This window comes from Amblyraja radiata, chromosome 19, assembly GCF_010909765.2.
Source record: "Amblyraja radiata isolate CabotCenter1 chromosome 19, sAmbRad1.1.pri, whole genome shotgun sequence".
Lineage (NCBI taxonomy): Eukaryota > Metazoa > Chordata > Chondrichthyes > Rajiformes > Rajidae > Amblyraja > Amblyraja radiata.
In genome coordinates, this window is record NC_045974.1 from 28,742,953 (window position 1) to 28,768,474 (window position 25,522).

Consider the following 25,522-nt stretch of genomic DNA (forward strand, 5'->3'; position numbering starts at 1 on the left):
CTTCCAGCATCTGCAGTTCCTTCTTGAACACTAGGGAGAGGTGCCAGTTTTCATGTTGAGTATTAGCATTTACAGGTCATTACCACTGTTCACCTCTGCAGAATTCAGTATTAATTATCTGGATGTGATCATTGTGCATTTTGGAATCTCTGTAATTGCTTGGTACCAAAGGCTGCTTGAGTCTGTCTATGTCGTTTGTTTTGAGGAGGAAGTGATTAGCTGTGAACTTGTTGATGACATGTTTATTGAGCCACAATTTTAAATTAGATGTTTCAGCATAAATCTCAGTGCTCGAAAGGGTAAGACAGCTTTGTTACCATATGGTCAGCAATGTTGATGATATCCCCTATCCAAGGCAATTTGCACAATTCTTTCAACTGGTTGTGAATGGTTATTTAGACACATGATTGTATCAACAGGTTCAAGTAAACTATGATTAGGTGGACTGTACTGGAGTAGGTTTGTATTATTTGTCTTACTGCTAATCAAAATCTGTTGCTCATGTGTCGACATGCATTGTGGTTTATCAGCAGCTAAAATTGTAGGTGTAAGGCTATTAATGCATCTCACATGGGTACATACAGGATGTTACCAAAGGCCAAGCATCTGCTTAATATTTTGAAAGTCCTAGTGTAATTTTAACCTGGTGGATATGGGCACGAATCAACCTTTAGCCCTGAGCAGATCCACCTTTGTGTTTAATACCTTCTCTTCATACCGATTTATGTAGAGCAGAATAGATGGAAAAAATATGCTTACATTTATCTGTAAACAAAGAATTGTTGACTGGCTTGATTTGAATTTCTTTTAAAAATGGTAGATTGGTGCAGGTATTTCAGTCTCCTGGATTGCTCAAATTACTGTATTTTACCTATTTTGTAAAATAGTTCTGTTGTGTGATGTACATAGTTTAAACTAATAAAACCCTTTTGGTTTGCATTGTAAACATTTTATTTATAAATGTTTCACTAAACCCTTTAAAACAGACTTGATTTCTAAGCAAGTGCTCATCTTCCCCATACATTTGGTAGGAGTGGTTAAGAGAACTCTCTGCAGTCATCTCTACCATGTTACACCTTGTTTTCAAGTTTACTATTTCTGAACCTTAAAGGATTTTTAAATGCTGTGGTAATTGGAATAATATTGAAAACCCTCTGCTCATACAAAATGTTAAATAGATTAACAAACCCCAGACTGGTATTGTCCATAGCAAGACAATATTAGGCACATTGAATACTGGAATGTCAACTTCACACAAAGAATTTTGAGCAAAAACTATGCGAGAGGACCTTAGTGTGTCAAGCAGCATTTGTAGAGGGAAATGGACAGTTGACATTTGGGGTCTGAGCCCTTCAAAGCTGGTAGAAAGAGGTGGGGCAAGAGCTTGTGCTAAGTGGAACCATGTAAGGAGAGGTTGATCTGCAGATGTCAGGTGGTGGAGAAAACATGGCTGATTTGCAAGGATGTTACTAGTAATGTAAAACATTAAGCATATTTATTTCCCTGACTATAGTTTTGATTGAGTGCATTATAAAGCATAATCAAAAGCTATCAATGTGGACACAGAAAATAACATTTTCAATGAATGGTAGAATGTGAAGCTTGCTCTCTCCGTGAGTGGTTAATACACGGGTGTTACATCAATGGGACACTGGATGCCATTAATTCACTGTTATAATCAGAATAGAATACTGCCTCAATAGTAGCGAGTGGTTACAATTTAGTAAAGGCCTGATCTCCATCTGAATGCAACAAGTTGCTTACAGGCCTACAATGAGACATGTGTGACATACTGCCTAATCCATAAATAGCTGCACAGTGACGACCACAATTAAAGCAAAATGTATTCTGATACACAAACAGTAACTTTCAAAGCATTTTCTGTACAAGCAGAAATAGCAAGTTTGATGCTCAACCACGTTGGAACTGGTGGCTTTGTGCTAGAATGAAGTTGAAGAGCATTGATAAATCCAATAAAGAATGCAGAAGTAGCTTCTTCACCCAATGGACTGGCAATAATATGCTAGTAAGAGTAACTAAGAATAATAGGAAACATATATCCCAGCCGGTATATCACACTGGCAGCAACCATGTGACATTGCACTTGTCAATAAATATCCAAACAAAGGGGTAACAAAAGAGTATATTTTATCAGGACTGTCAGTTAAAACTTTTCAAAGCAGAGTGAAAATAGTTCCCTTTAATTCAAGCACTCTTCATTTGTTCTAATTAACTCTTGGACAGCTTCCACTGCTAATTAAGAATGAAACAGGCAGCAACACGATTATGTCTTTTTTACTTTCTATAAATTATACTTGAAATAAATGAGTGAAAACAAAAACAAAAGTGTCCAGTCTTTTATTTAAAACTATAAACAGTCAAAGTAATTAAAGTTATCTAATGTAAAACTGTTTGTATGTCTTTACTGCACATTCTACAGCCACAGCAAGAAATGGGAGCGTGTTCCCTCCTTTGGATGCTAATACATCAGGCAAGAGGCAGTTATGAAAATCACATAACACACCATTCAGGACATAACCATGAACAGGTTCTGAACAGGAATGTGATATGGTACAATATTGAAGATGGAAGAACAAACACTAGAATACTGCACTATAATTGTATTGGAGAAAAAAAAATTCATTATGAATAGTGGAGAAAATACCATGCCTGCACCCAAGATAAATATAATACATGGAGAAAAACCTGTATAAAATTCCTCATATTTAAACCAATTTACAAATACAAAAAATCCTGTACAAGCACCGAGCTTGTACAAAGTGATATCTTTCAGTGGGTCCAAGTTAGGGTAAACCAAAAATAACTTCAATAGTTTTTTCTCTACAAAATGACATGAGATATATTATTCCATACTCTTTCAACCAGCAAATGAGTTCTACAAGGTGTATAATACAAAAAAATCAGTTCCACAAAACTGTTTTTTGACTTTACAGCATTGGTACCATTACAGAATTATTTACAAAGAATTAAAGAACATTCATCCACTGCAGACAATATATCACAATTACTTACAATTGGCAGGAAACACACAAAAAGTCCTATACCCTAACAATAATGCTATTGTGACACCACATTGTGTTTCCAGTGATTGCAGTGGCATGAAAGTTGGTTAATTTTATTCACAAATATTTACAATTGATCATATGATAATAAATAAGTGAAAATATATTGGCTCAAGTATGAAAAAACAAGCTACTGATTTCTAAACAAGAAAGCACATCACTAGAAATAAACTGCAACCTCTTGGATGGCAGGGATTACATCCAGTGTGTTAATTTCTGTTCTATTAAACCCAGCTTAGTCACTAATTCTGAAATATAAAAATGTGCTCATAGGGGGTGCAGGGTAAAAATATTTAATGCTATTATTCTGTGTAGCTCCTCTGGTTCAGAATTTATTATTTCCAACTTTAAATAAAAAATTGGTAGTGGATTCTGATCACACAGTTGGTACTCCTATTAAAAGCTTGTCAACAGTTGACTCCATTTGAGCGCAGAATGTTAAGATTCTGTGCATCATGGAAAAAGATTTTTTTTTTTTTTTTTAACTGTTCATGATGGTCATTTCTCATTAAGACTTCTTGCTTGCTTCAGAACCCTGTAAACGATATTTCAGAATACATATTTCACTCTTTCAAAGTTTATTTTCTGGATGTTGTAATTGTTCTAGATGGACAAGATCGAAAAGGCATTTGGCAAGAGTGCTGGAAGCTTCCATGTTACTAAGGGCTAGTACAGACAATTGGTTCTCATGTCTTTTTAGTAGTCTGCAGGAAAAACAAAACAAAATCATGTTTTAAATATTCCTATTTTGGCTAAGCTTATTAAAATAAAATGCAATGGTGTTACGCTTATCAGAAAGTGAATAATTCTGCCTGCCCGAAATCTTGAATGAGACTTAACACATGATACATTGAATGAGATATCACAATGTACAAAGAAACATTTAGACAGGTACATGAATATGATAGATTTACAGCAATATGGACCAGATGCAGACAGCGGGACTAGTGTAGATGAGGCATGTTTTTCGGTGTGGGTAGGTTGGGCTGAAGGACCCGATTCCATGCTGTATGACTCAATTACTATCGATCACCCAAATATTTACACTAGTTCTATGTTATCCCACTTCTGCATCCACTCCCTACACATCAGGGATAATTGACAGCGGCCAATTAACATACAAACCCGCACATCTTTGGGATGTGGGAGAAAACTGGAGGAAAACCCTGTGGTCACAGGGAGAACGTGCAAATTTCATATAGACAGCACCCAAGGTCAGGATCGAGCATGTCTCTGGTGCTGTGAGGTGGCAGCTCTACCAGCTGCGCCACTGTACCATCCTAGCTTATAGAACAACCCCATAAATTCTAAACTGCAATGAAATGAACTGCTAGCAACGTGCCCAGCTTGGTCACCATCATTATTTACCGTGCTTCTCAGAAACCAAACAAACATTCATTGTGTTGTACATATTCTCCAGATACATCATCATAATTAGGAAATTAATTGAGTGGTGTATTCCAGGATAGTCCTCAAGCTCCTTTTTTTAAAAATTAAAACAGGATTATCACATCAAAATACCCTCCACAAACTTTTCAATCTTATGGATGCTTGAAAGTTTTCTTCTACGTCACCTGAGAATATTTTCTCAGATGTGAGCAACATTAACAAATCCAAATGAAAAGAATTGTAACTTTTTACAAGTTTGAGACAATTGCTGGACTTCTTGACTATACAGATTTACTCATCTGGTCATTGCCGAGAAAAGAATTTCATACAAGCAAAAATAGTTCTTACCTGCGACCGTATTCTGAATACTTAACAACATTTTTTAAGATTAAGGCAGCTGTTAGCCGTATGTGTTTTGTAATTGGGTCTTCTTTTTCATCCTGGAATGAAAAATTAAGAAAGCTAATTGTTTGTATCCGAGAACATATGCTACCTTTAATGGCGGAAATTATGTTAATCTCTTACATAAAAATTAACCCAATTTATTTTACGTACCATATAATCTCTAAATGCAAGATTCCTTGATCCTCTCCTCAATGCCACTAGAGCAGCACTAGGATGATTCACAATAGCCTTCTGTGCTTTAGAAGTGGAAGTAGCCCCAGCAGGTGTCTGCCTAGAGTAACAAGGCAAATTATATATTTTTTAGAAAAATTGTATTTCTGTCCTCATGCAGAATACATATCAGAAAGTGCTGGAGTAACTCAGCAGCTCATGCAGCATCTCTGGAGTGCACTCTAATGATCAAAATTCTATCAGTTTTAAATTGTTCTGAATAGAGAGAATGCTGGACCATGTGGGAAGGTACTACACACTACAATGTTTTTAGGCAGGAGTTCAGGGGGGTACACTGGGAGCAAATGTTATTGGGCAAGTCCACATCTGACATGAGTTGATTGATTATAGATGTTCAAAACTTGCATGATCCAGTACGGATGAGGGATAAGAATGGCAAAGTAAGGGAACTGTAGATTACCAAAGACATGGTAAATTTAGTGAAAAAGAAAGCGGATGCAACCTTTAAGGGGTTGGAATCAGACAGAGCCTTTAAGGAATATCAAGGAGGAAAGAACTCTAAACGGGTAATTAGAAGGGCCAAAAGGAGCTATTCAATAGCTTTGGCAAGTCAGATTAAAGACAAAGATTGATTTAACAATATTAAAACAAGAGGATAACCAGGGAGGAGGTATCCATAAGGATAACGGAAGGAATTTGTGCTTGCAGTATGGTGATATAGGCGAGGTATTATACGAGTACCTTGTATCTGTTTTCACCAAAGAGGACAGTGAGATCAGTGTGGACAATACCAATACTATTAAAGAAAGTATGATATTAAGAAGGTGTTGGTGCTCTTGAAGGGCATTAAAGTGGATAAATCCCCATGAACTGACAGGATTTATCCCACGTTAGAGAGAGGCGAGGTGATTGTGGAAGTCTTGACGAAGATCTGTGTGTCTTCTCTAATCACAAGGGAGGTTCCACAGAACTGGGCAGTGGCTAATATTGTTCCTTTATTTAAGAAGTGGAAAGAATCCAAAACAGTGAGCCTCACATCAGTAATGGCGAAACTATTAGAGAGGTTTCTTCAGAATAGTATTTACTCCCATTTGGAAGAGATTGGGTTAATCAGGGACAGTCAACATGGTTTTGTACAAGACAGGTCGTGTCTTACTCATTTGATCAAGTTTTTTGTGGAGGTGATAAAGGGATCAATGAGAGTTGGGTGGTGGATATTGTCTACATGGATTTTAGTAAGGCATTTGATAACGTCCCCCATGGTAGGCTGATCTGGGTGGTTAAGATGACTGGGATTTACAATGACTTGGTTGTATGGATTCAGAAGTGGCTTACTGATAGATGACAGCGGGTTGTGGTGGAAAGACAATATTCAGGCTGGACGTCTGTGACTAGTGGAGTTACGCAGGGATCTGTGCTGGGACTGCTGCTGTTTGTGATATAAATAAATGACTTGCATGTAAATGTAGATGGGGTGGTTAGTATGTCTGCAGATGACACCAAGATTGGTGGGGTCAAAGATTGTGAGGAAGGCTGTCAAAGTATACATATGAATAAACTAAACAGATGGTGAAGCTGAGTTACAATATGTGGCAGGCAGGAAAGGACGCCCAATATTCAATAATTTTGTGGAACTGGGCAAAATGAAGTAATGGGAGAGGGCACAAGAAGAGAAAAAGAAAAGAAACAGGGAAACAAAATGGTTTCAGGACGAGAATAGCCGACCTTTAGGGGATCGTTGACTTGGGACCAAGAAAATGGAAGAGGCAGCAAAATATGCTGAACACACAGTTGCAGCTGGAAATATTTCAGTTTGAAGTTGCTAAAATTAGTTAAATTAGCATCCCATCTGAATTTAATACTGACGCATTGTAGAAGCAAATCAAACTAAGTTTTCCCATATTTAACTAGTAGTTCCTGCTTACTTGTTAGAAGATTGGTGGTTTCCATTGTGTGATTGCTCTTCAAGCTTCTTCAGGGCTGCGAGGAGTGCTTCTTTTGTGCAATGTTTATCCTATATATAAAATTGGGCCATGTCACATAGAGCTTTATTTCCAAAACAGGAAAAGACACGTGACAAATCTCTGACACATAATACCCACCTGTAAGTGTGTAATGAAGGAAAATCTTTGCCGTGGGAATCGTTCACATGCTTCCCACATACATACCCCAGGATACACATCTTTCCCTCCATGCTCAGTTGCTGCGTGGTAATACACCTGGGATGGAGAATCAAACCATCTAAAAATGTAAAGGAAAACTTTTAATTTCCCCAAAACTCAATTGTAGTGTTCCTTATTTACACTCTGCTTCATGTTCTTCTTTTGTTTAGTCGGGCTCTTTAGTATTAAGCAGATGACAGAATTCATTGTGTACCAGCAACATCGTGGGAATATGATAGTATTTATTTTCTATCTAATTCCTTGATTTATACTTCATTTTCATCTATGCATTAAATGTTTTGGTAAAATAGGACAGAGGATTGCAAAAATCATTATAATACATGAAACTAAGAATAAGGGTTCCAAAATAAAATTGTCGCTAATTGAAAGAAATGGAACCATTCATGTTAAGTTGTGGCAATCTACTACTGAGAGCCATATCTTCAGTTGTCAAGAAGTAGAAATAAGGAACTGCAGATTCGTTTAGTTCAGAGATACAGCGCAGAAACAGGCCCTTCGGCCAACCGAGTCCACGCCGACCATTGATCTCCATGTTATCCCACTTTCGCATTCTAAACACTAGGGGCAATTTACAGAAGCCAATCAACCTACAAATCTTTGGAATGTGCGAGGAAACCGAAGTTGGAGAAAACCCATGGAGAACGTATAAACTCTGCACAGACAACTCTCCGACCCATAGTCAGGATCGAAACTGAGTCTGTCAAGAGTCCAGTTTATCACAATACTGCTTTAAAATGATACGATGACTAGTCATCCCAAAGGAGGCAATGTCACTTGGTAGACTGCCTCAAAGTACTGAGTTATGTATATCCAATAGAATAGTTTAAAGTTTTACTAAATAAAAACTGTAAGAGCAACACTGCACACCTCTTGGTAATTTGTCTTTGATGAGAAACGTATATAGAATCATCTTTTAAGCATTGAAAAAGTACATCACCTCCTGCAGGCTTGCCACAAGCACATGAAATTCTGTCCTGGTTTTCGTGTTAGCTCTCTATTTTGTTGCAGTGATGGAATTTGAGGCTGATGGGACTGGAAACTGTTTTGTTGGATTGCTGCTGGTGTTGATGTTACTGCTAAAGGAGAAGACTAAAGGAACATTCATAATTTGTAAATCAAAATAGCACATTACTACTTCTGAAATATACAGTGAGAGTTCAAGTAAATTTGAGCAATACATTCTAAACCAGCCTAAGCAAAGATCATTTCTACACCATAAAGATACAAGAAAATGTACCATGGGAACTTCAGGCCAATCATAGTTGGAGTTGGATGTCTTATAGTGCATCCAGGTTCTTACCCAGAAATTTCCCCGAGTGTGATGAAAGATATATTTTTTAATCTTTACCTTGAAAGTCATTGTTAAGACCAAGTAAAAGTTTGGATGGAAATCACTATTGATTTTGCAAAATAATTTAATAATACCATTTCAATAAAACCATTTACCTCAAAAGGATTTTGAAAGTTGCAAGCCTGAATAAAGCATAATATAATGAAACTAGGCTCAGTACGGTTACATTTAATCCAAACATTCGTATTATGATGAAATTTCACTGAATTTGAATCACGTGAGCAGTATCAAAGTTCAAACATTAAATACGGTACTAAATTAAAATTCATACCAATTTAAACATTACATTAATCTTAATCTGGCATATGAACAATCTCTGAAAAGAAATGGTTCTTTAAAAATTCACTTTTCATAAAGAAATGTCTTATAAAGAAAGTCACAAACGCCTTGCATGTTAATAATATAAATGATTAAGGAAAGTATTAGCCAAAAAGCAGCAAGGGGCCCCAAAAGCAAGCCTGGATGGGAGCAATTAAAATGTACAACAAATTATTCATGGTGGTCCTAATTCAGATAAATTAGATAAGCAAAGATACCAATTAAGGTATATGAAACTTTTTTTAAAGTATCATCGAGTATATATTTGAAGCCTCTTAGATGAAATAAAAGGCATTGGGAACATTATTTTGGATTGCTGTCACAACATTGATAATGTAGCTCTTAAAGATATTTCAAGATTTTTCAAGTTTTCTTAAAAATCACGTCAAATATAAATTTTGGCCTATTTATAGAAAATGAGAACATGGTAATTAAATTTAGCATAGAAAAGACAAAAATAATTTGTCTAAGCTCCATAGTAGAATTTACAAGTAAATGTTCAAGAATGTGATCAGAAAGCTCTGTGATGTTACTTCCTGGGCATGGTGTCATTGCCTTTTGCTTGAAGAAATGTAATATTTGACATCAGGAATCTTAATACCTTCAAAGCTTATACAGGTCCCATATTATTTTTAACATCTTGAATACACTGATGTTTGGATTTCTTCAGTGACTCATTTAAAAATTATACAAAAGCAATCATAAATTACATGTGCACCAAGTCTGATTCTGAAACCACAATACAAGTTTAGAACAAATTGGGACAGGCCAATCCTCGACCCATTTTCAAATTCATAAATATGTAAATGCAAAATTAAACACAAATCTACATCAATTATTTCACACCTTGCTTACCTGATTAATTATTCCCTGTGAAAGAACAGATGGGTGTTGATTTTGCTGTGTTACGCTGTCGAGTGCTACTTTAGCTATGCTATTGGAATCAGCTCCAACTGGCACAGCCACCATTGTTGAACTGCAACCAGCATTGTTAGGGTCACTGATAGTCACAATCCTTACTCCCACTTTATTTGGAATTCCTGATATATTATCTTTGCATTCAGTTGACCTTTTTAAAGGTTGACATTCAGTTGAACCATTGGTTGTTGGAGTCTGATAAAGCTGGACAGAATGTACAGCGAGAGGTCCAGATTGGTGCAAAGCTGGAGCGTAATGCACCTGGGCAGAGTTAGAAACTGAAGACACAGCTGAACTTGGACACTGGTGAAGCTGAGGCACCTCTGAATGTATGCCAGCTGAAATAGGTCCATTGAATAATCCTGAGTTTGTACCACTGATTTGCTGGTCGATAGAGTTAGAAACCACTGCAAAGTTAGCGCTAGAATTTCCAACTGAAACAGGTCCATTATGCATTTTGGTCGGTTGAACACTTTTGACAGAATTTTGCTGATTACTGTCCTTACTTCCCCATTGCTCTTGTGCAACAATATCACCATTTTCCACATGTTTGGAAGCTCTATGATTTGGAATGTTTTTGCTTAAGTGTGAACCATCCCCTTTTTCAAAATCACAGATCCCATTTACCATGGGGATCTTCAAAGGATCTGTTTTGTTTTCCTGCACCTCTGCACAGTCTGCATTCAGCTTCCCATTGGTTACATTTTGACTTAATCCCAACAAAGGTCCATTTGAAGCCAATGTACACAGCATGGGCTGAGACTGAGCAATCCCTGAGTTAGATGGAGGTAGACGTGAATGACCATGTTCTTTTCCATTTACAAGTTTTGCTGCCTGCATATCATTTTCTTTTAAGCCACCATTGGTTGCACCAGCAGCACCCTCTCTACAGGAAGGGTTCTCCATAATTTCTATTTTACGTTCATGTAGATGTAAATCTGTCGTATCTTTTGCTTCTTCCTCTTTCTGGCAAATAATTTTATCACCTGTGAACATAGTTTCAGATTCTGAGGTTTTTACCTGTCCACTCAATGGTGTCACAATAGGTGAAGGGGTTTGCACTTGGAGGCCGACTCCTGCTTGTGACCCACTAACAGCAATTCCTGCAGGGGCTATGATCTGCGTTCCACTGCAATGACTTCCAGCTGGAGTAGTAAAGGTGGTATTTGGCACAACAGTTATAGTTACCTGGTTCCCTGGTGATCCCTGGAGAAGAGCAGCTGTGTTACTAGCAGAGATCAACTGTCCCGGTAAGATCTGCATATGAGGAATTGCTACTGTTTGCATTGACCCCTGGGAGTGGATGGGACTTTGAACAAGCTGTACATTTTGCTGCCCAACTACTAACTGTTGACCTGGGGCTTGAACTCCAACATTAGCTGCCTGATTGTGAGTCACTTGGTAGACTACCTGAGGACTAGGAGCTCTGGCAGGGGAAGGGGGAGGCATTTGAGGAGCAGGTAATATAAGCTTACCTCCAGGAGTAGGGGGTCCCCTTTTTGGAAGAAGTAACTGTTTTATTAAACTAGACTCCCCAGAGGGTGGTTGATTGGAACCGGTACCTGTTTGCTGAGACTGAAGCTGCATCTGGAACTGCTTCTGGGGATGTTGTTGCTGCTGCCGTTTCACTGATAGCATCTTACTCACAGTTTGCGGCCCCTGCATTTGAGGGGTGGAAGGCTGAGTAACCAACCCCATTTGTACCTGATTGCTGTTGACAGGTACAGGAGACGGTGAGGATGAAGGGGTCACATTTGCATTCCCAGTCAGATGAATAGCCTGGCCAGCTTGAACAGAAGCTGGATTTGTCAATAATATCTGATGAATCGCAGGAGCAAAATTCTGCCCCTGTGAAGCTGGCTGACTGACAATCATGTGTACACTTTGCTGGGGCTGCTGCTGCATTAGAGTAGATTGAACATGCTGTGGTGCCATGCCAGTTGGTTTTGGCGCTATGTTCTGGAAACTCATCCTAGGGACTGGAGAGCTTTGAACACCAGTAAATGCAACCACTTGACCTGTTGAGACTTGGAAATTTTGTACTGCGGAACCAGATACAACAGCAGGACTGGGAGTGGATGAATAGTGTTGAGTTGTCAACAGAATGTTGTCTTGCTGGTTACTTGCTTTTGGCTGGTGACAGGATGTCTGAACAGTGTGGGGTACTGTGCCCGATAACAATTGTCCTTGTGAAACAATAACAGTATTGGCTGATATATTTGGAACTCTGTCAATTGCTGCATGACCGTGAGAGACAGCTTGTTGTATCACAGTTACAGTTGGTGTTCCAGAGGTATTCATCTGATTAGAAGATACAATTGGTATAGAGAGCTGGTGACCAGGAAGCTGCTGTTGAAAGAACTGTGGCTGGTGAAGTACCTGTTGAGAAGTTGACATTGCAACTGATGACTGTGTTGTTGCTGTGGCATGGTTTTGGATCAATGTTCCCTGGGGAATGTTGGTTCCAGTCAATGAATATGGTACTGAAGCTGGGGCATGAGTATTGAAGGTTGAAGACGGCACCACTGAGCATCTTGCTGCTTCACTTTTAACTGGAGCTCTGCCTTGTATAACAGTCACAGCGGCATTTTGGTGTAATTGTGCCAGACCAGTTTGATCTTGTATTTTTGTTGTAATATTCTGAGTTGGGATACTTTGTTGAAATGTATAGATCATTTGAGATCCTGGTTGAGCAGTAGAAAGGCTCGCTGCAGGGATCCGTTGAAAGTGATTTACCACTGTCTGTGCTGAAAAGGTAAAAAAAATAAAAATATCTTACATGGATACCACTCAGGAATTTCCAGAACAGTCAAGTTTCAACAGAGCCTCACAGATTAATATGCTCTTCCAATTCATAGTCCTAGAGTTTTCGAAGCACAAACATGCCGCTTTGACCCAATTTGTCCATGCCGAACAAGGTGCCGACCAAGGTGCCTTCCTGAGCTATTCCCATTTGCTTGCATTTGGTCCACATTTCTCTAAACCTATGTATGACTCTGCCCAAATGTCTTTTAAACATTATATTTATATCTGTCCTTACCTTTTGCTCATTCCATATACATACATCTTCTGTGAAAGGCTGCCTCGTAGGTCATCTGAAATATTTCCCATCTCACATTAAACCAATACGGTCACATTTTAGATTCACCTACTCTGAGAAAAAGACTATGAACATCCATTAAATCAGGGTGCTCAGGAAGCATTTGCAAAAATAGGATCACAGATGTTGATCTTCCCACAGATGCTGCCTGACTTCTTGTTGCTTTTTTGTTTTATTTTATCTTGTTGCACATCGTTGCTCTTGGCATCTACTCTCAGCACCACCCTAAAATGACGGTCACTATATGAATGCGTTTAAAAGGATAAGTTCCAGTAAGAAAATTACGATACTGCAGGCAAATAAAATCTTCTGATAAAGTGCTCCATTGTAATAAACCCATCCAATAAGAAAACCTAAAAATTGGAAAAGCCATAAGTATTTTTTCAGTACACACGAACATCTGTAATTCGTATGACCCCTATACACAGTAAAATGCCACAACGCACGATACAGATTTTATTGAAAAAATATGACTCTGAACCAAGTATGAAAACATTAGGGTAGATGACCAAAAGAGCTGGACTAAAGATACATGTTTCAGCTTGCTCCAAAACAAGAGATGGTCCTTTGTTGTCAATGGAACAATGGAGAAATGTCAAGGAATTTGTAAAAATAAAATTCATCAGCTGTGTCGATAAAATTGTTGTCATGAAAGAAAGTAAATTATTTCTGACAGTCTTCCTTGAATTGAAATTCATGGTTATACCAGGAGGAAAAGTGGCAGACATTATTGCCTCTATTTGGGACAAGAGCTTCAGGGGTCAGCTATCTGAAGTCAAATTACAGGACCATTATTATTGTGAGCTTTAGGAATGCTTGAAAGTTAACTGTTTAGAGATAGAGCATGCAAAACATGCCCTTAGGTACACTGAGTCCACGCCAACCCTAGATCACCCATTCACACTAGTTCGATGCTATCCCACTTTCTCATCCACCCCCCCCCCCCCCCCCCCCCCCCCCACACTATGGGCAATTTACAGAGGCCAATTAACCTACAAACCATCTCTGGGATGTGAGAGGCACTCAGAGCACCCTGAAGGAAACCCAGTCACAGGGAAATGGCGTAAACGCTACACAGACAGCACCCAAGGTCATGATCGAACCTGGGCCTGCCGCTGTGAGGCAGTAGCTCCACCAGCTGAGCCACTGTGATAAGGAAAGGGAAGAAAACTATACAAATCGAGAAATCTAGTGATTGCTTTTGAAAAGCACAAATGACAGTTTCTTCTTGCTGGTACCGAGAGAAAAATGATGCATCGAGACGAATGATGCATCTTATACAGTGCAAGAGAAACCAGTCCAGGAGATCAACTTGTCTCAGCCACTTAATCTCTTCCTTTCTGGTTTGACATTAATTTTTGTTACATCCTTGCCTTTATTGTTTAGGAACATTTTTTCTCCCATATTAAATCTGCTATAAACAAGGAAGTTATTCTTGATCAGTGCTAACCATAACAAAGGTATATATTTTAGGCTGCCAGAGTGAAAAATATCCTGTGCTAGATTTAGCATCAGGAACTGTCTTTAAAAGCAATGTAGCCATTACCATATGGCACATTTCACATATCAGTACATTAATTTACCAACTGTACAACTTTTGTTTTCTTACAAACCAAACTTTGTTACTTTCTCGACAGAAATGACAAAATTCAAATAATCTATAGAACATGTTACTGTTAACATACTGAAATTGTGAAGGAAAACAAATCAATAAAGAATAACATGATTGTTGTTTAAACTGCTTGCAAAAACATCTAATGGTGTCAGGTTTTATTAAGTTCGTTGTAATCCGTTCTAATGAATAAGTAACTTGTTACCTGATGTAGGTGGGCTTTGTGTCAGCTCTGATGTGACAGAGAGAACAGTTGGCAACTGCTGGTAGTGTATCTGTATGGGAAGCGGTGTAGCCCTTCTCTGGATGCCTACTATGCGGATTTGCGCTTGCCCATTATTTTCCTCTATTCGTTTCACTGTATGTGCTGGAAACAGAGTCCTTACAAAGGAAAACAAGCCTCATTAAGCAGCCACATTAGTATTTTTTTAAACTACAGCTATTCAGACTTAAAGATTAGCAAATGGACATTTTGGGGATGTTGTAACTTGCCTTTCTTGAGATTTTTTCTACACACACAAAAACATGAATCAACAAGAGGCAGGTAGGGATTTTAATACAACCTCATTGGTGAGGGTGCAAATATCCCCTTGTAAAATTTAAAAAAAAAAATCAGAAATACCACAAAGGAATTTTCCCATCTGTACATTCGTTCTTTCAAAATTCATTTCAAATTGGCAACAATAGAAACAATTACACAAAGCTACCAACAAGTGCGTGCACTTTCAGTTAGTAAATCGTATATAAACTCTTAAAATTATATATATTTTTTTGCTATTCTTGGAATTCGAGTATCACTGCCAAAGCCAACACTTAAATGTGTGCACTAACTATAATGTTGTACTGATTTATCAAATTGATTTATAAAACAACTAAGGCGAGGCAGATTATTCTAAACAGAAAATCAATTTACTCCTTTTTTTGATTTACCGGAGACATTTGTTAAATCCTGTTGATGTCAGAATTCCACCCCGAGCCAGTTTACTACAGAGAGAAAGATACTCAGAGTATAGGTCCATTCGCGAGACAGAGCCTTCTAAATAGGTCTCAAAATGTGTGCTTAACCTGTAAAAAGCAAAAGATCACAAGTTCAGTGGGTTTGAAATCCAGACTTGGGTAGATAAAATGTGTAAGAAGGAACTGCAGATGCTGGTAAAAGAAGCCCAATGTTTATAATTGGATAATGTTGCCATAAAAGGCTGTTCCCCTATATAAACTCCAAACAGAAGGAAAAAGTGTTTAAATTACTTGATTTAAACAATTCACTGCTGAAAATGTGACATTTTAGAATGGCTATTTTTAAACTACCATGTGCTGCTGGACTTTTATTGATTGGGCAACAATACAGAATAAGATTCCAAGTGATGATATTCATATATTAACCTATGTCCAACCACAAACCAAGACAAGAAACGTCAGCCAAAATAGTGATTGGGAATAGATTGTGTTGGTGCCCAATGGTGATCTGTGCAGTACGTCTGTGGTATTCATAGAACTCTGCCAAGTTTTGAAAAGGAATGTTCAGGCTCTCTGTTGTTGGCAATGATCATTCTTCTATCCTTCTGTGCATAAATAGTTAAATCATTAACTCACTGGATTGTGGAACACATTGTGCTCTGCCATAATAGTTTGCCAAAGGGGAGTTTTAACGGTGCCCTTACATTCCTGTGGTAGCACCACAGATCTTTTTCATGTTCCATTATACTTTTCCTACAGTTTGTCATGTGTACATTGCCACACACTTGAAATTAGTCATTAAGCTTGACAGATATCCAGAGGTTTGCTCTTTGGCAACTGTCATCCGTCTGTCTTACAATGCCACGGCATGCATTTTCCGTCTGTAGTAGATATACTTCTATAGATCACTGTCCAGATGACTCTGGGCCTTTTCTGAATGAGCTTCAGAATTACTTTTACTGAGGCAATAAAAAATGATAGTGATACATAATCAAGATTAATGTTTAAATGACATTGGTCTAAGCAAAACTTGCATTCCAATTTTGATGGCTGAATGAAGTCAACGTGTGAACATATATTACTTCAAATATCAGAATATGCTTTATTACCAATGGTATCTCACTTGGCATTACCATGCTGAGTGCTGATACGTTATATTACTTGATTCTCGTATCCAAACACACAAGTATATCCCCTGTGAACTTCAAAAGAAAAAGGCATCCACTCAGACAATGTGCCATGATTCTGTATGAACCCCAGCTAATGTGCTGGGAACTTGGATGGTGCAAACCAGACCTTCACTGGACCTCCCAAGCAATAACGCACCCATAGCTCAGTGTGGGGATTACCAGTCAGGGTTGGTGTTGGGCATCCAATACCGTCACTCAGTACTAAGGATGAGGGGCACAGGCATGGGTGAATGTGGCCTCTTGCTCAGCACAAACAGCACCAGCTCCTTGTGTAAACATATCCTGACAGAAAATGCTGCCTCCTCTTCGTGTCATTTGCCTGCACATCTTTCACCGGCTCAGAGATTTCTCTACGATGACAGGATCAGTGATCACTGGTTGCTTAGCTTCTTACCACAGAGAAGAAATATCTGGACTAGGCACAGTTTTTTAAACAAATAAAGAGAGGTACAGCAGCTTCTACTCCATTCCACTGGTGGTGATGAGGAAAAATGTATATAGGACAGTCCTTTCAGATTACAGGTTCACTTGCACCTCCTCCGACCTCATCTACTGTATCCATTGTTCAAGTTGTGTTAAACCAGTGTCTGTAGTTCCTTCCTCCATGTGGAGCAGATGCTGCCCATTCCCAATGATGGCTTTCACATTTACTGTGCTGGCTGGTATGTAGCTCTGATCCCATACGTTAGTGCTGAGCAAACCACCCTGCAGAGGCAACCTCTACATGTTAATCTGTAAGAGGTTCATTGTTGCTGCAGTGACCGTGAAGGACAAGATTTTGTGCCAGGTTCCCAGCAAAGAGCAACAAGAGTCCAGAATTTGGTGCCAAGTTCTCGGACAGCAGTCGGAACGGCAGAAGATTGCAAAGACTCGTCGTGCTGTATGCAGTACATCTCTGATCTCTTTTAGACATGATTCCATTAGTGCTCTCATTTCTGAGAACACATCCTGTGTGTTAATGAGTACTTGAAATGTACTAATAGAATAAAATGGGATAATTATGAAACCAACAACATTGTTTCAATTTTTCTCATCATCAGTTGAAATGCACAATATTAAACTATTTGTGATGAGAATTTACACTTACCACTGGCAGCAAAACTTTTCACTGTCAACTTCCATTCCTGCTGGGGTTACCACTGCAGGGCCAACTCTTGGTGCTGTGCAAGTGCGAAAGAAAGGATCAATAATGGAGAAGACAAGGTGATGGAATACCATATCACACAATGAAGCCATATGTTTAAGAGTAATTTGAACAACAGTTCATAAATTGCTATTTACCCTTTTAATTTTATATTTTCAAGCTACAAAAACGGGAAATTACTCCTCATTGTAAGTTCTGTTCTCCAAACACAACTATGCATATAAACACTTGGGTTTACCTAACTGTATGCATGCTGGCAGAAACGTTCAAAAGCCACCATCTACAAATTGGCACTGCTAGAAAAGGATCTGAAGTTGCTGATTGAAGTGTAGTGACATGGTCTTAGCACCAGGAGGTGGTGCCACAAGATAGCTTCTGAAAATCTCTGGCCAATTTGAGAAGACACAGGGATTAAAGAATTAAAGACTAACAATTAAAGAAAGAATCAGAAGTGATTCTCAGCTGGTCCACTGCTAGTTGGTCAGTATGACACTGACAATAGTCTGATAAGAAGTTAGCCATCACCTTGCTCTTGATGGCAAAAGGCCAGAGAGAATGAGAATCTCACAACTTCAGAAAAAAAATTGCCCCTGAATATGCAAAATTATATTCTGATGTGGGTAAAAAAAACATTGATTGAATATTAATGGTTAAATAAATAAATTATAATTCTAAGGGATATTAAATACACCTTGGCTAGCTTTTGGTGCTGAGGGTAAAGCTGAAACAAGCCACAAAACAAATCAGTAAGAAAGTAGAGGAAGAAACAAAGGTTGGAGATGAAGGGATAGACAATGATGTTATCTGTAAATGGTCCAGTGTTTTCTTTCCAGTTTGCCAAAATCAAAAAACCTGCTCCATCATAGCTGGCAACAAACTGTTGGTGTTTTGCAGTTTAAACACCATGAAAGCAATTACTAATCCTTTTCCCTCACCACTACCTCAAACCCACTCACTCACCTACCCCTACCACCATGGCCGTATCAAGAGGTTTCGGCAAGAGAAGATCAACAGATTGTGTCAGAAAACCATTCTTTGGAGAACAGAAATTACAGTGGGCAACTTCCATTTCTCCTTCAAAAGCAAACCTTCCATCCACGGAAGCTTCTAAAAGGTAGATTAACAGGGACAGAGATAAGCATATCTAAAAAAAGGCAAAGTATACAGCAACCACAGTGAACAAATCCCTACTGCCTAGTTTAAGGCTACAATGCTTCTAAATTTTGTCATAAGTTTATATTTTCTCCCCTTACACTTTTTCAGGTCTCCCCACGCCATAGACCATTCTCCAAGTCACGAGGAAGTGTATGAACATGGCCCCGGGGAAAACATCCCTCCAAATTTTCCTTCCTCTCTGTGAGAATATGCCTGGTCTCTGCTGTTAAACAAAGAAAGATGGCAGTCATTTTCCAGCAGCCGTACCATGTTCATGTTGGTTAGGAATAAAGGCCAAATGACTGGCCTCGCATGGACCCAAATGATTTGTTGGAAGGTTAAAAAATTCTGGAGGTGTAAAACGAAGTTGATAAACAAGTTTCGAGAACATCTAGGGGCTGAACTTTAAACAGTTGCCAAAACGACATTTTCTAGCTCCCATCAAAGATGGCCTGGTATAATAGTGTTATTTTGTAAAAAATTGTGGGTAACCATCAATTTTATACAGCTATCCGTTTTATAATAAAGAGGTACTAACAATGCAAAGAAATGTATAGATTCCTATTAGATAAATCTCGAGTATCTATCTTGTAACTGGATAGCTTATATGTCTTTATTTTTATACATTATTTTAAATTCAGCTTCTCTGAGGCATCACATTCATTTCCTCAGGTCAAACCCTTAGTAGACATGTTCAGAACTTTACTACAAAAAAGCCATCTGAAGTAAAACTTCCCAGCAAGGTCATGGGATGACCTGAAGATCTTGCTGTTTACTTGGTTTGTAACAAGTGAAATGATTACATCTATTTGGAATCATTCAACAGCACAACATTATGATCAAAAAGGAAAAAGCAGAAGGATGAAATGTTAGAAAGAAGAAAATGGACAATGCAGGCTTAAAATCGATGTCAATAGTGAGTTTAAAACCAATGCCATGCAAGGGGTCCTGTGAAGAAGATTGTGTAAACCATTCATCATTGTACAATTACAGTTAGGGAGACCCAAGTGTTTGTATGTGTAAGATATAATCTGAAAAGAAAACATTTAAATAAAAAAAGCATGGAGACAAAATTATTCACACAAGATTTACGCATGTCACACAGGCAAATTCAGGTGATTTAAAAAAAGATATAGGGAAAGTCCTTCCCAATTTAATATTTAAAAGCAGTTTCTATTCACTTTCATATTATAAATTCAGTTAAGATATTTTCTTTATCAGTCGTGATTGTAGATTAACTGGGTTCCAAGATGAATTGCTGATGGTTTTTGGACAGAATTCACAAATGGCAGATTCGCAGTAGAGAATGAAACACTTTAAGGTCATGCTGTAAATGTCGGATACAATTAGAGTGCATAGTCTGTCAATTCTTACTAAGCTAACAGCAATTCAGTGGTATGGGCCTGCTGCCACAAGGAAACACTGTATGTTACTGCTTTCCCCCACCACAGCACTTAAATTATTTTCTCATACTGTTTTAGGAAGTGGAATAGTTGTAAAGATTCATTTTCATCGTCAGCGTTGAAAATAATCGATTAGAATATTTTTTTTTTTTTAAAGGTCACAGGATTTTGCATCCATTTGATAAATAAAACTCTGGCTATTAATTTTCTTGCTAAATCTTAACTGTTAGAAAGCTTTTGTTCATCTAGTACAAAGAGTATTAGTGCAGATAACATTCCAGTCATAAATGCTGAATTAGTTTCAGTCTACGCCTGTGGTTATGACTGTCCATTCAATGATCTACCGTTCTATTCTCCCAATACCACTAACAGTTCACTCAAGTCACAAATTTCAAACTCCCCCAATTTTCTCCACTGCTTATGGAATACTGCAACACATATTCAACATATCAACAGTTTCTGTTCATATCATAGATCCTCCAAATACTGTGTCTGCAAGTGTCCATTCACTATACACAAGTTAGAAGATAATTTGGCTGCAATGAGACAACCTGATAGTCTCATCTAAAAGCAGTTTTCCAGCACACAGACCAAAAAAAGGAATCCAAGAGTATTTCAGTACAAAATTCCAACATCAAATTTGATTTATTACAACAAAAAAATTCTGGGTTTCAGATTTCCAGCACTTGAAATGTTTTGTTTTAAATCACTGTTGATAACTTACCTGAAGTTGGCGCAATCTGGGTTGGTGCTTGTTGTAAGTGCTCCATTGCTTGTGGTCTGTTGTCAGAGATTGCTTGGTCATTGGAACTTTGATATTCTATTAGTTTGACAGTAGCAGATTTATCAGACCCAAATGACTGGATATCCACTGACACAAGACACACTAATATATCTGACAAGATAAAATAAATTGCTTATCAAAAATATGCAAAAGTAAATTGAAGTTTAACTATGACCAAATAATTTAACATTTTTAATATTCAGATTTGAATTAGTGTTTATTAAATTCATTTGATAAACAAGATAATGCACTCACATTGTTAAACTGATATGAAAACTGATTTTTTTTCTCGAAAGTGTGAAATTCAATTATATTTATCTATCTAAAAGTATAATTGCAATATGCATCAATTGAATTGCATATTCAATATGTACAATGTATTGATTACTGTAATACTGATTTAACTTGCATCATCAGATTTTTTTGGAATACTCGGCTTTACGAGTAACGTTTGCTCAGCCTTAACTAACCCAATGACTTTACAGGAATTAAAATCATCGAATTGTTAATAAATAATCACAAGCCACACTGTGGCACGAGAATTTGAACATTTACCACAAAAACAACTTCCATTCTTATATTATGCTACTGAACAAATTTCCAAAGGCTGGACTTTCTACATTACAAATTTGTATGGATCAGAAAAAGTTAACTATCCATTTCTTATCTATTGCATATTATAATCAGCATCACCTTTAGAATGTAGTCACAAGGAACTGCAGATGCTAGAATCTTGCATAGAACACAAAGTGCTGGAGTAACTCAGTGGGTCAGGCAGCATCTCGGTAGAGACAAGGACACTTCGGGTCGGGAGCTTTGTTCAGACTGCTTGAAGTGGGGGAGAGAAAGCTGTGGGGGAGAGAATCCTTGTTCCGTCTGGGGAAGCAAGAGCAGAACTGCGGGACAGAGGTGACATGGGTGAGGAATCCATTCACAACAGCAGGGTGAAAAACTAAGTTTACTAACGAAAAAGGAAATCGCATGTTGGGCCGATGCAGCGGAGGTAGCTAAAGTGAGAGCAGGGTTTGGCGTCCTTGCAAGAGGCAGGTGGGAGGGAATGTAGTCAAGATATGAGAGTCGGTGGGTTTATGATAGGCATAATTTGAATGTCTGCCCCTGTGATGGCGACAGAGAGATTGAGAAAGGTGTCAGAGATAGTCCAAGTGAATTTGATGGCAAAGGGGAAACTAACAGTAAAGTTGATGAAATCAACGAGTTTGCACGAGTGCAGGAGGCAGCCCAATGCTGTCGTCGATGTAGCAAAGTTCAAGTTGGGGGCTGGTGCCACTCTGTGGTTGGAACAAGGACTGTTCAATTTAACCAACAAAAGGCAGGTATAGCTGGGGCCCATGCGAGCGAGTGCCCATATGTTTTGAATCATTGGGCTGGATTAGTGTCATCAATTTAACAATCCATTATTTTCTTCAAATCCCTTGCTTGCAGATGTGCACTACTTTCATTTCAATACATTTTCAGTTTACAAACTACTTATTTTAAACAAACAACTATATTCTTATAACATCACAAGCTGCCCAGTCTCTGATCAAGCTTTGGATCACTTCCCTTAATGCACTCACAAGAACTCACACTCACATTCTTCCAAATGAGGCATTTTAACGTGTTGTCCAATATTAAATTGCACAAATTAAATCCAAATGTCTCATTTCCCAATCAGTTCTATCTAGATATGCTTTTTGACCTCCTACATTCTTAACTGCAAAATAACTCAATTGGTCCAATACTTCTATGATTCTCTGTCACCCTCTTCTATTTTGCAGACTAACGTGTTCAAAATGGCATGCTAAAAATGATTAGTATTCTTACTATTTTTTATGGGGATTTTGTGTCAAATTTTCCTTTGTAATCAAAATTTTCTCACTTCCCCAACTTATTCGCCAAATGTTTAATAAAATCTTCAAAGTTAGTTACATTTACAAAACAAAGTTAAAAGCTATGATAAATGAATTTCTTGAAACAGCTTCAGTTTCTTTGAGGTACAAAAACATGACTGAAGTACAAAATGCTAATTTAAACTATATTCCAGTTTATTGCCTCATTCACAAATTAACTACTATGTCATATAGAAGTACAAAAGGTTCCAAAATATACCTATTTCAAGTAAAGCATGGCAAACCAACAATTATAGTTAATAGGTAAATTAAAATTGTTTAGTTTATGTCTCCCAGAACCACTACATATAGGGTCCTTTTGTACAAGGAGAATTTTCTATTCCCCTTTTAAATGCTCTTTTAATCTGTCCCCTTTTAACGTGAGCATTATAGCATCTTTCTAATGACGCCCCATCTTAAGTCCATTTAAGATCTTTGAATTTAGAAATGTGTTTTCATCTCCTATGATAAGGCTAAGAGTCATATTAAAAGTTACTGGCCCACAAAATAGGAACATTTAACATGCACCGAACACTAGTTCATTAAAATCACTGGGACAAAAATAATGCTCGATATCCACAACAAAAAAAGCGAATGCTGGAACCACTCAACAAACAGCATCAATAGAGAGAGGGAGAAAATGAATTGACAACTTTGAGTGTAAGGGTGGCACGGTGCCGTAGCGATAGAGCTACTGCCATAAAGTTCCCTCCTGACTACGGGTGCTTGTCTGTACGGAGTTTTGTGCATTCTGCCCGTGACCTGCGTGGGTTTTCTCCGAGATCTTCGGTTTCCTCCCACACTCCAAAGACGATGAATTAGCTTTGGTAAAAATGAATAAATGTAAAATATTTCCTAGTGCGTGGAGGGTAGTGTTAATGTGCGGGATCGCTGGTTGGTGCAGACTCGGTGAGCAAAAGGGCCTGTTTCCGCGCCGTATCTGTAAACTAAACTAAGACTTTCAAGGTCACCCTTCATCAGAGCTGAAAAGTGATAAATGGTCGATTCCTTAGATGATGGGACTATGAAGACAGTCGGCTGACCAGGCCTGGATTGAAACACACATTCTAACAAGGTTAGAGAAACAGAATAAGAGGATGTTTCCCTCGATTGTGATGGGGAGTTTAGAACAAGAGGTTACAATGCGAGGGCATGGCTAAGAAATTTAGGACAGCCAAGAAAGTTATTCACTCAGAGGCTCATGAACGTGTGAAATACTCTACCACTGAGGTCTTTGAGGACCAAGTGGATAAATATATTTAAGGAGATAGCTAGTCACAAAATCCATTAAGGAGTATGGAGAACAAAAATACGTCAATTAGATAAAGCATCAGCCGTACTCATACTGAATGACGAAGCAGGCTCAAAAGGGCCAAACAGCCTGAGCTTGCTCCCAATTTTCTGTCTTTCTGTTAGGTTGGAGAAAGGAAATGGATGGAAGTGGGAAGTGTGTGATGATGACTGACAAGTGTCAAGATGACCATCTTACTAAAAAAAAGGGCAGCTGGAGATAAGATAATAACTGTTCAACAATACAATATTTGTGGACAGAGGTTGCTAGAATTATATAAATACTAGACCAAGTGCAGACCCGTTGGGTCTGTTTCCCCAACGCGCGTTTGCGGGTGGGGGGGGGGGGGGGGACTGCGGCATCACACTCACACTAACCACCCCCCAAACACACAGGTGGGAGAGAGGGGGAATAGTGGTGAGAGAGGGGGGAGAATAAGAGTGCGAAAGAGGGGCAGAAGGGGAGGGGGAGTGGTGGAAGAGGCAGAGATGGGTAGGGGGGAGAGGTGGGGGGAGAGAGGGGTGGGGGTTGGCGTGGGGGGGGGAGGAGGGAGAGGGGTGAGGAGAGAGGGAGAGGGGAGAGTGTGGGGGAAAGGGAGGAGGAGAGAGGGGTGCGGGAGGGGGTGATAGAGGGTGGGGGGAGGGGGGAAAGAGGGAGGGGAGGAGGGAGGGGAGGATGGAGGGAGAGGGGGAAGAGTGGAGAGAGGGGGAAGAGTGTGGAGGGAGGGGGAGAGAGAGGGGTGGGGCAGGGAGATGGGGAGGGGTGGGGTATGGGGAGAGATAAGTGGAAGAATGGGGAGGGAGGGGGAGGTGTAGGGCGGAATGGTGGAAGTGGGAGAGAGGGAGGGGGAGTGGTGGAAGAGGGACAGAGGGGTAGGGGAACGAGGGGGAGGGTGGGGGAGAGAGAGGGGTGGGGTAAGGGGGAGAGGGGTAGGGGGGTGGTGGAAGAGGAACAGGGGTAGGGGGCGGGGGTTGAGGGAGGGGGGTGGGGGGGGAGAGAGGGAAGTGGGTGGGGGAGAGAGGGATGGGGTGGGAGCAGGAGGGGGAGGAGAGGGAGAGGGGTGAGGAGATGGAGATGAAGAGGGAGGAGGAGAGGGGTGGAGAGGAGAGAGGAGGAGAGAGGGGAGGGGAGAGAGTGATGGGGAGGGGGAGAGAGGTGTGGGGGGTGGGGGGGATGGAT

At 39.1% G+C, this 25,522-nt stretch overlaps 1 protein-coding gene across 1 annotated transcript in view; it reads right to left on the bottom strand.

Moving 5' to 3' along the window:
• Window positions 1-2,342: 2,342 nt before the first annotated feature.
• Window positions 2,343-25,522, bottom strand: part of arid2 (AT-rich interaction domain 2) — an 80,285-nt gene continuing 57,105 nt past the window's right edge. Inside the window, exons 11-21 of the mRNA XM_033038133.1 lie at window positions 21,104-21,274; window positions 17,765-17,837; window positions 15,461-15,595; window positions 14,736-14,911; window positions 9,756-12,565; window positions 8,169-8,320; window positions 7,151-7,289; window positions 6,974-7,062; window positions 5,028-5,148; window positions 4,821-4,912; window positions 2,343-3,787 (exon numbers count right to left, since the gene is read on the bottom strand). Of these exons, the coding sequence (XP_032894024.1) occupies window positions 3,655-3,787; window positions 4,821-4,912; window positions 5,028-5,148; window positions 6,974-7,062; window positions 7,151-7,289; window positions 8,169-8,320; window positions 9,756-12,565; window positions 14,736-14,911; window positions 15,461-15,595; window positions 17,765-17,837; window positions 21,104-21,274 (4,091 nt within the window). The 3' untranslated portion in view covers window positions 2,343-3,654. The remainder of the gene's footprint in view (window positions 3,788-4,820; window positions 4,913-5,027; window positions 5,149-6,973; window positions 7,063-7,150; window positions 7,290-8,168; window positions 8,321-9,755; window positions 12,566-14,735; window positions 14,912-15,460; window positions 15,596-17,764; window positions 17,838-21,103; window positions 21,275-25,522) is intronic.